Consider the following 11,091-nt stretch of genomic DNA (forward strand, 5'->3'; position numbering starts at 1 on the left):
GATTTTTTTTTAATTAATTTTTTAATTTCATATTTTGTCTTTTCTTTTCTTTTTTTTGAAAAATAGATGCCCAAAACGATGTTGTTTTGGGCTGGGGTGGGTGCTGTAGTTTTGAGTATTTTCAGAATTTTAAGTGGACTAGGTGAGGGTATAATGAGCATAAAAAGTCAAACCGTTTGAGTTTAACGTTGAAAACTAACATAAGGGTCATAAGTGAGAGTAATCCAAAGTTTGTGGGTCAAAAGTGAGAGATTTGAAAGTTGAAAGAAAATTTATAAAATCGGATAAAAGTTCAGGGGGACAAACTGAAGTTTTCCCTTATTTTTAATTAAGATTGATTTTAATGTGTATGCTTGAATGCACAATTTCATTTCTGTTTATTAAAAAAAAAATGACAACTTGAAGTTCACAAGCAATGAAGCACATGATCCTCAAGCTAAAAAAGTGCGCACAGACGAGTCGACCGCAACAATATGCTACGTGTCTTCTCACTAGCGGTGCCAGCAGTGTCTTCTCACGAGAGATTTGGAACCACCTTTGGCTTCACTGTTGTGACTTGCGAAAGATTCTTGGTTTCTTAATTTTCACAATTTATTGCTCATAACTAATATGGAAAAAAAAAAAAAATTAAGAAAAAAGTAATGATATGCAAGACTCATATTATCTTTTTATCTCTCAAATATAATATAATTTTTAAAATTATCATTAAATTTGAGATTAAATTTCTGTACATAGAATGTGTTGAAGGGTAAATTATATATAACTATTTGGTTCAAAATCTTCTAGATTTTTTTAGTATAATCTTAGAATGCTATAAGACTGGTACTACTTTTATTATAAACTAATGTGACAATTTATGTATAATTAGTAAAATAATTAAGTAAAAATTTTGACTTGTCAATTGAATTAATTAGTGACAGATATGTCAGTTGTACACTCCTAGAGTCCTTTTGACCTTGCGATCACACAAGCCAAAAGCGCATTTTAAAGCAAAATTGTAGAAAATATCTTTTTAGAGTGCGATTGAATTGAAAACTCACGATTTTAAAGGTCATATTGCAATTTTAAAGGCTTTTATCAAATGCTAACTGCATTTTTTTTAAAAAAAATCACGGCACTTTGAAATCACTATTTTTTCAAATCGCATATTTTGAAATCTTTAAAGAAAATGTTTTGAAACTACTAAACCGAACGAACCCATAATCATTTTATTAGTTATGAATTGCTAAGTCATTTTGTAAGAAGAATATAATAAAAATTATATTACCCAAAGATTCTTGATAATTTTGTGATATAGTTCTTAAAATATTAAACCCTAGTTTTAATTTAATCTCAATATCTACCATCTCCAGAGAATGTTAAATATTTTTTATTTAATTCATTGTATGTAATTAAATTATACATTGAAATACAAATACAAACTATTTAATTAAAAATAATTCTTAATTTTTAAGAAATCTTATAAATTATTAAAAAAATATATTAATCCTTTATTTTTATTTATAAATGTGAATAGTGAAAAATAGATCAGAGTTTTGGTGTAAAAATATTATATTTTACACTGATTATCATCTCAGACATCATTTTCATTTTTAGGTCCACTGCCATGAAGGCCCAGACTGCTCCATCTCCTGCGATCAGTTTGGCCCAAATCGCCCAATGATGAAAAGCCCATAGTCCAAGCCCACACCGGTTCCATCCTACCGAATTATCGACACTTCCCAATCAGATCTGACGCCAAAATCCTTTGCTTTCGATCGAATCCAATTATCCATGGCCTCGTGCCGTATTAACTCTACGCTCCGGTGCCCGTCCGGTGCGCCGCGTTTCTCGTCCACATGTCGCCATCACAACCTGCGTGCTCCTCTCCTATTTATTAACACGACTCTGTCCACTTCGCCGCCCAACCTCGAAAGGGTAATATATTCTCATTCTCCCAATCTCGAAAGGGTAATATACTCTCGAACCCCTAGTCGTTACTAGCCGTAACAAAACACACGCTTCTTGTTGTCGCAGATCTCGTGCTCCAGTGCTCCGCGCCGTAGCTCTGTTGCTGTGAGGGCTCATATGGCCACCGAGAAGAAATCGACCTCACAGGACAGAATGCTGGTCAGTTCCCGCGTTACTTACTTGTTCTGTTTGGTTGCTTGGAAAATATGTTAGAATTAGAAAGGATAAATTTGGAAGTACTGAATGGTATCTTTGGATAAATGCTGCCGGACAATGTGCTAGCTTCCAAAATTAGTTATTATTTATTTGGAAAATGACGCAACATTATTTGACTTCGGTTGAATTAGTATTAGTAGCTAATAAGCAAACCAATTTTTGTATGAATTTTCAGGTCTTTGTGCCTCCGCATCCATTGATCAAGCATTGGGTTTCAGTTCTAAGGAATGAACAAACACCTTCTCCCATATTCAGTAAGTTCAAATTTTTGTGTGTTTGTGTTTGTTAAGACTGATTGATGATTTTTCTGCCGCAAAATTAGGATGTTGATTTTGACGTCCATAGTAAGTTTACGTTTTTACAGCTACTTTTGGGAGGCTATGTATGTATTATATTGCTTTATTTGATTGTGGTTGCACATAATAATTAATTCTTCAGTTGAACCAAAGTGATTTTTATCTGACTATGAAGTAGTTGTTGCGAATGTAGTTCAGATTCGTTGTAATCATGCCTTTTGTTTTCTTAAATAATATAGGACCTTATGTATAAATTTACCATTTTGTAGATCCTAGTAGTATGACGGCTGCAATTCAATAAATTAGTGAAGGATTTATATATATAAATTATTCGGTCCTTTTAGAAAGCGCAAAAGGGCACAACCCAAATATGCATGGAGAATACAAGAGGGACACCCAATTAGGGAGTGAAGGATCTTTAGTTAACGGCTATTTACTTTGTAGATCCTAAAAAGTCCAAGGTTTTTACATTCTTCACATGCTTAGGCCCAATTGTATAACCCTTTACTGCAAAATTACTGATACGTATAGGTTGTATTTAAAAGTTACATTGTTTTTAATGTCCATTAGTGCCTTTGGAACTGCCAAACTGTTTTAATCATTTAGCCATTGATACGCACAAAGGTTCCGGTCTTGCACGATGAATCTAATAGGAATTCTTGTCCAATTATACCTATAGGCCACCTAGCAGCTAATGATAGACGCTAATATAATTGGCACGAGACCAAGGACTTGGAGTTTCATCATTAGGACGAAGTCTAATTGTTGGTCATAGATATTATTACCCTGAACAGCACATAAAATAACATTCCTATATTTTCAATATTTTTTTTTATTATCATAATTTTTTGTCCTCTTTTCTCTGCATATAATTCTGAGTTTTGGCATTTAAACTTCAAATGTAGGGAATGCAATGGCTGAGTTGGGGAGGCTACTTATATATGAAGCTTCGAGGGATTGGTTGGTTAGTAGTTGGATTGCACATCCAAATTGTCAATTCGAATGTTTTATCTTTTCCTTTTCATTTCTAAATGTTTTTTTGATACCAATTTAAATTGTAATATGCAATGCTGCTATTTTGGCTCCGTTTTGTAATGTAAACAAATTTAAGTGATGGCTTTTTTTTTGGTGAATGATGAAACCCCAGGAAAATATAACACAATGCTTTCCTGCTAACAGGGTTGTCCACTATGCTTTTTCAGTTTAGCATCTCTCTCTCTTTCTCTCTCATTTTAGATTTCGTCACCGAGTAGTCAATTAGACTAAGCTATCTGCAGTGCAGGAACAACTTGAAAGTTGATTTTTTTTGGGGGGGGGGGATAAAACTATGATGCTTTTCTATACTAGCTCATGCAAACTCATATGCCTCTACTCTTGCACCTGGATTATTACTAGATGTCAACTTGGATTCTTTATTCATTTTTAGCTAAAACCATTGTTTGTTTGAGTTTCCCGTTATTTGCTTTTAAGAGTTGAATATGAAACATATAGCAATATTTGTTTAGCACTAGTGAAATTCTTTATGTTTGTATTTTTGTTTTTCGTTTGAGTGTTTGCACTGATATTTTTATTTTACATTTCTATGGTTTTGTCGTTATCAGCCTACTGTTACGGGGGAGATTCAGTCACCAATGGGTGTCGCCTCAGTTGAGTTCATAGATCCAAGGGAGCCTATGTCGGTGAGTTTATGATAGAAATTTCACATATGTATTTGTTCTGTGTATTACCCTGATATTGTTACTCTCTTGGAGTGATTGTAAGTTGTACAATGGAATCGATTCTAGGTCTGACAGTTATTATATTTGTTCACAAATTTTTTCAAAGACATGGTTCCTAGGAGTGGCTTCAAACTTGGCTGTAAATATTTTTATAAAATTGTCGCTGTTTACTGTTGTACAAGCTTATGGAGGTCTTTTTATGGTCAAGTGACGGTCTGAACTAAGCTGAGATTTATGCTGAGCATTAACTTATATATTATTCCTTTACTTACTGCAGGTAGTTCCAATCCTAAGAGCTGGTCTAGCTCTTGCAGAACACGCATCCTCAATCTTGCCAGCAACAAAAACATACCATCTGGGTCAGTAAAGGTTCATGCATGGTGTCAAAGTAGTGGGAATTTGGGGATGAGGGTGTTTAGAAATTTTGTTAAGCTTACTGCTTTTCAAGTTGTCCCCTTATACCGATGATAGCTGGCTCTTTTACTCGCTTAGTCTAACCACCTGATGTTAACTTTTATCTATCAAGTGTTCTTTAAGACTAGAGTTCGTGTCTCTCTAGGTTTTCAATGTGATTGACTACTTTGGTGGTTTTCTTTCTGTTTTGCAAATAAAGGGATAAGTAGAGACGAAGAGACACTTCAGCCAACAATATATCTGAACAAGTAAGAATTCCCTGTCATGGAAATATATTTTTTGTTTTATGCCTTTGAATGCTGAAACAAGAGTCAAGAGGAACTTTTCATTTGCTTCTATTTGAGTGCTATGAATCACTCTTTTGAATTTCCATTCTTGTTTATTAGTTTGCATTTGTTTCATATTTTTCTTTATTTCTTTCTTAGTCATTTCCGCTTTGGCATACTTTTCCACCTCATTTCATATTCGAGTTATATTAGAATCTATGCTGGTGTTGAAGCAACTTTTCTTACACTTCTTGTAATCTAGGTTACCGGACAAATTTCCTGAAGGGTCTCGAGTATTTGTTGTTGATCCAATGCTGGCAACAGGTATAGTATTAATGTCTGGAGCTACTGGTATCATGTTCAGCATATTTTATTTTGAACATTTTGGAGTTTATTTTTCCCTCATCTCATAAAATGATTCTCGATGTTGTTTGATCCAATGGTATTATCTAGTTCTTCCATTATTTTGCAATCTGTTGGAGGCTTAAACATAGGTTCTGGCTTGTGTTGTTTCCAATCAAACTTTATTGATTAACCTTTTCGAATTCTCTACGATGTTTGTTACTACCGACTCTTGCTCTCATGGTTATGGGCCTATGGCATCACTGACTCAAATTGTTACATTTGTGCGGCATTTTGTTCTTTATACTACTTAAAATTCTATTTGGGCTGAAAGTGAGCTTGATTTTTCTTTTCTTTGTTTTCTCAATAATCAATATCAGGTGGCACAATTGTGGCAGCTGTCAACCTCTTAAAGGAGCGTGGAATTGATAACAATCAAATTTTAGTGGTAACTAATTTAGTTAGACATTCTCCATGTTTATGTTGCCATAAAGTCAACCCAATCTAATTGAGATTAAAGCTTAGTTGAGTTTCCTCACATGTTACTGTTGAAGTTTATGCATATCTAATTAGCAAAGATCTCTGTTCTAAATGGGGTGAATTCATTAATGACGCAATTATGTAGTACAGGCAGTAGCTTATTCCAATGTTTTTGGAAAAGGAAAAAAGAATCTTGTAGACAGAGCTGTGCTGGCGGTCTTGCCTCCTTTCTTATGGACTTGTTATTTGCTTTGTATGAATTCTCATAATAGAAAAGGCTCAAAATACAGCCACTTACCCACCCATCCATCCACACACGGTTGTTTTTGTTGCCCTCATTGGTTAGTACATTACTAAAGATACCGATGCATTGCAGATATCTGCTGTGGCCGCCCCTCCAGCTCTTCAAAAGCTCAGTGAGAAGTTCCCTGGGTAATAATATGATCAAATCAGATTTCAAACTAGAAATGAAATCAACATCCCTTTTTAAGTTTTCTGGCTTTGTGGTTTTCCAGGCTTCATGTCTACACTGGCATAATTGATCCCACAGTAAATGAAAAAGGGTACGTACCTTCCTTTTTTATTAACTCTCAGTAGTTAGCTTAGGCATATGGATATAGATTTTTGGGTAATATATTTGTTTTGCTCTTGTATTCGATTGAGTTTTTCCAGGTTCATAATTCCTGGACTTGGAGATGCTGGAGACCGCAGCTTTGGTACATGAAGTCACCAAAGTTCATCAACCCAATTCTCAGTTGTCACCTCCTGCAATTTTGACATATTCAGGTTTTTCATCAATCACTAAAGCGTGCTGAGTTTTTGTGTTACAAACTTAATACTTGTGCAAATTACTGAACCCCTAAGAAGAAAAAAATATGGTAATCTCTCATTTTGTATAAGAAGCCTGTATAAGAATAAGAATATTATTATTAGCTTTGGGGTTCTAATGCTACAAGCATGTGTGTTTGGGAAAAATGCTTTGTATATGCCAATTTATTTCAGAACTGACCCTAGCTGGTCGTTTCTCGGTACTCATTTATTCTGGGTTTCCGACTATTGCAATAAAAGGCAAGAAATTAAAAGCATCACCTGATTTACCATTTCATGGTTTAAATCTTGTTTTGTTGTATTTGGTAGTAACATATTTTACTGTTTGACAATATATAAAACATTAATTCTGTGAAATTTAATTTATACCCATGAATAATTTCTCTCAATTCTCAGCCATCAAAAAACAATTCTTTCAATTCCACTTGAAATGAAGACGATCTTAATTCCGTTTGGCCCAAATGGCCAGTGGCAGTGATGCATGGTCTTATAATTGGTTCTTCGGCCTCAACAATGGAGCTATAAATTTGTCTTCGGGGAGTCGAATTAAAATCCTATTTATTAAGAGATCGTAGAAAAATATCTTAACTGTTGGATTAAAATCTTATTTATTAAGAGGTTTTAAGCAAATATCCTAACAGCTTACCTAATTAGTTGATTTTGCGGGATAGGATATCCTTCATTTCAGAGGATTTGTAAAATTTTTGTTTAAGTTGCAGGTTTCGTGGTGTCATGTCATTAAAAATTATATACTACGTAGAGTATACATTTAAAAAATCAGTAAAATTTAATTTGTATCATAAAATAAATACTAAAATCAAATGGTGAGGATCTCATCCACATAATACGCATCTCCAAAACGAACGCTGGATCTGAAACGCTATGGACACCATTTCTACCGAAGTATGTGGCAGCCCTGCTTGCGAAGAACCAAATTTATACGTAGATTTTGTAGATATCATTTTTGTTGTGTGCTCCACCGCCAGAAAAAAGGAAAATGTTGGAGACTAAAAAATTAAGGTACTTGGAACAATTTCATTAGATTATATTTGGTGTTTACCTTGATAAAAATGAAAAATAAGGGGGCACCAAGTTTCCTGTCATTGAATGACTTTAATTAGAAAACAATAATAATAATAATAATTTTAATTGAGAGCACAAAAGCTCCAATAAATAATAATAATATTAATATAAAAAAAAAAAAGAAAAAAAAAAAAAAAAGGCAGAAACACCCGAGATAACTTCATCATAACGTCAAAATGCACCACCACCTCCACCACCACCACCACCACATCCCCCTCCTCCTCCACCGCCACCACATCCCCCTCCTCCTCCACCGCCGCTACCCTCCTCCTCCACCACTATCACCACAGCCAGCTCCACCATCAATCCTACAACCACTGCCATGTTCCGCATCTAAGCCGCCACCATCACTAGTGCCGTCACCGCTGCCGTCGTTGCCTCCGCCGACGTTAACACCAAAGTTATGTTGGATCAATTGAATATGATTAAAACTTTTCTCTGTTGGATCGATCGAATATAATTAAAACGTGTTGACTTTAAATGAGTTTAATTAAACACTAAAAAATAATAACTCATTCACGGTGTCAATATTGGCACCATTTGTGCCATGCCCACCAGTACATCTAACTCTCACTCCCTTACGCCGTAGATATAGGCCACTCAACTTGTCCTAACGTGGCCCCAAAGAACCAAATTTAGATTCTAGATTTTGTAGATATTATTTTAGTAGTGTATCTCACCATGGAAAAAGGAAAATTTTGGAGACTAAAAATGAAGGCATTGTATAACAATTTCATCTGATTATGTCAAGGCAAGTATCAAATAGTTTATTTCAACAATTTTATTTTGTTACAAGATGCTACACATCTTTTAAAATTTTTAAATAATGTCATATTCATATGTAAAATAAAATCTAAATCATTTCCTGGCTCGTCTAACTTTCAAAGAAGGACCAAACAATAATCAATGTACCTCTAGGAGTCATTAGTACTGGAGGGTGTATATGTCTTATACCGCATCACTGGAGACTATAAACCTTATGACTCAGCCTTCACGCGTAGCGCAACCATCTTTTGTGGACATTCCAATTTAATTTTTTGTATAAAAAGTAAGAGGAACTTGTAACATGCCGCAATATTAGTGATTATACCACTAATAAAGTTTCTTGGCATTGAATAACTTTAAAACAAGCCAAATAGAGGCCTCAATAGCTCCAAAAAAAAATAAAATAAAATAAAATAAAATAAAAAAAAAATAATGAAGGAAAAAAAAAAGCACAAAAGCACTAGAGATAACTATATCTTATTGTCAAACTTCACCACCACCGCCACATCCTCCTGTCCTCCTCTTCCACCAGCTCCACCGTCAATTACCCCACAACCGCTACCATGTTCCATATCTATGTATCGGCCATCGCCATCGCGGTCAACGTTAAAGTTACAGTCGAGTTGTATATGTCCTGCACAGAGCAAACCCAAAAAAACTAAAGCAAACATCGCAGGAAACGCTATGGCAGCTAACGTCCAGGCCGGTTCTGTCATCTTTCTATATATATATAGGTGTCCCTCGCTTTCCTTTTATAGTATAGATTAAACGAAAATTGAAATCATCTTCTTTTTAAACGAGATTTCAGACAAGTTGAAGCTCAACAACATTTTATTGTCCAGCAAGGGAGAGCGTCTAGCAATGTGACCTTGCGATGGAGCTAATGACTTGGTTGTCAAGACAAGTAATTTCTTAGGTTCTCGATTGTGATTTTAAAGGATCTAAGCTTTACATTTGATTTGAAAGTAAATAAGAGAAGTTTAAATTCTAGCGAAAGACTAACAACATTGCTAACGACATATGAATACTTGGTCAACATGGTTATATATTATCCTTTTAATTTGTTTTATCCGTAACTGCCGCATGATCTTTTGATTTGATTTTATCTTCATCTTTAGTTGTCACAGTATGATTTTATCCTCATTTTTTCTTCTATATAGCCAGTTGATTTGAAACAAAACGTTGTTTTTTGTTTTTATGGTTTTTGGTTGTCCCAACAAGCTACGTACCACCTCAGCCTCCACGTAAAACAGACTAAGAAATACTATATGATCACACGATGGATCAAGATTTTTAGAACTTTTAAAGTTAATTTATCCTTTTTTTTTTAAAAAAAAAAAAATTACTATTATTTTAAAATTAGTTTTTTATATTTTATTATCTTGATATTTATCTTTATGAGATTCTATAAATTAAGAAAGAAAAATTAAGATTTTCTAAAGATAATAAATATTAAGAAGGTAAAATTAATTAGAATATGCATAATACCCAATTACTGAAAGAAGGCCCCTTGGGTCCAGTTCACTCCCTCTAGGTAGGACTATACAAACGGTGGTGGATGCGGTTATAGGTTATAACTGCATCCGCAATCTCATTAGCTAGTTATTACTTTTAAGTAACTGTATCCACCAGGTAGTTACTAAAATGCTAACGGGGCCTTTATTACCGTTATTGATCGAAGCCAAAATCACACTAATAACTACATATCAACCAATGGGGCCTTTTGGACTTATTTTAGTGTTTTGAACCTTCTTTAAGCTTCTTTTTAGGCCTATTTTAAATGATTTTAAAACTGTTTTTAGTCTGCTTTAATTCTTTTTTCAAGGTTTAGTGTTTTAGATGAAATCAATATGCATATGAAAAAAATTACTCGTTTGAGAAGAGAAAGAAAGAAAAAAAAAAAAAAAACCCTAAATTAAAGATGAAACCCTATACTAAAACGAAATCGGTTACATAGATAACGCGGTTAGAGGTTAACAGCTAGTAATGGTTAATAACCACTCGTTTGTACAATTCTACCTCTACATGTTATTTGAGATCTTTGGGTAAATTTCTTAATCAATGGGAAAAGTTAAGTATTATCTATGGACCAAACTCAGGACATAATTATTAAAAATTAACAAATTTACCATTAAAAAAAAAAAAAAAAACTAGTGTTCCAAGATTGGTCACCGATCTCAGGCTTGTATGGGGAAGTTCTACTCGCAATTGAAAGAATATGTCCGCTAGCTTATGATAATTAAAAATGGATTGGGAGGTGTACGAAGGAAAACAAAAAAGCAAGACCAATCAAGAGATAAGAAAACATTTAGATAGCTGTGGTGGTGAAAATGTATTTCTAACAAATTTTATGAGAAGGTTCATGAAAGAAAAAAAAAATAAAAAAAGGGAATCCTTTCCGATCAAGTACAATTAAACGGTACCAATTTCATAAGAATTAATTTGGATAATTCAAGAGAAAAAGCTATGTGGTTCAGTACTTGCTGGTGGGTCTCATAACTCCTCTCTACTAAGCTACCAAATTTTTTGTGAAATTCAAATAACGTAATTAGAGAAGATTTTAATCCAAATATCCCTCACTAGCAAAAAGAAAAAAACTTGATCTCTACAAGAATTTTCTTCTCTATCTTGTATCCATTTATTATTATTATTATTATTATTATTATTATTATTTTAATTTTACTATTGTGAATGGAAGTTAATTTATGCTGCATCGATTATCTTTCTTTCTTT

The 11,091-nt window shown here is 33.9% G+C and overlaps 1 protein-coding gene across 1 annotated transcript; it reads left to right on the forward strand.

The window, feature by feature from the left end:
- Nucleotides 1-1,708: 1,708 nt before the first annotated feature.
- Nucleotides 1,709-6,782, forward strand: LOC132191365 (uracil phosphoribosyltransferase). The gene is made up of 12 exons (XM_059606333.1): nucleotides 1,709-1,917; nucleotides 2,017-2,109; nucleotides 2,342-2,420; nucleotides 3,368-3,426; nucleotides 4,064-4,141; nucleotides 4,458-4,539; nucleotides 4,794-4,842; nucleotides 5,123-5,184; nucleotides 5,583-5,650; nucleotides 6,059-6,114; nucleotides 6,198-6,245; nucleotides 6,355-6,782. Exons 1-12 carry the CDS (start codon nucleotides 1,774-1,776, stop codon nucleotides 6,404-6,406), a joined length of 870 nt encoding a protein of 289 aa, XP_059462316.1. The 5' UTR covers nucleotides 1,709-1,773; the 3' UTR covers nucleotides 6,407-6,782.
- The last annotated feature ends 4,309 nt before the right edge of the window (nucleotides 6,783-11,091 follow it).

This window comes from Corylus avellana, chromosome ca9, assembly GCF_901000735.1.
Source record: "Corylus avellana chromosome ca9, CavTom2PMs-1.0".
Lineage (NCBI taxonomy): Eukaryota > Viridiplantae > Streptophyta > Magnoliopsida > Fagales > Betulaceae > Corylus > Corylus avellana.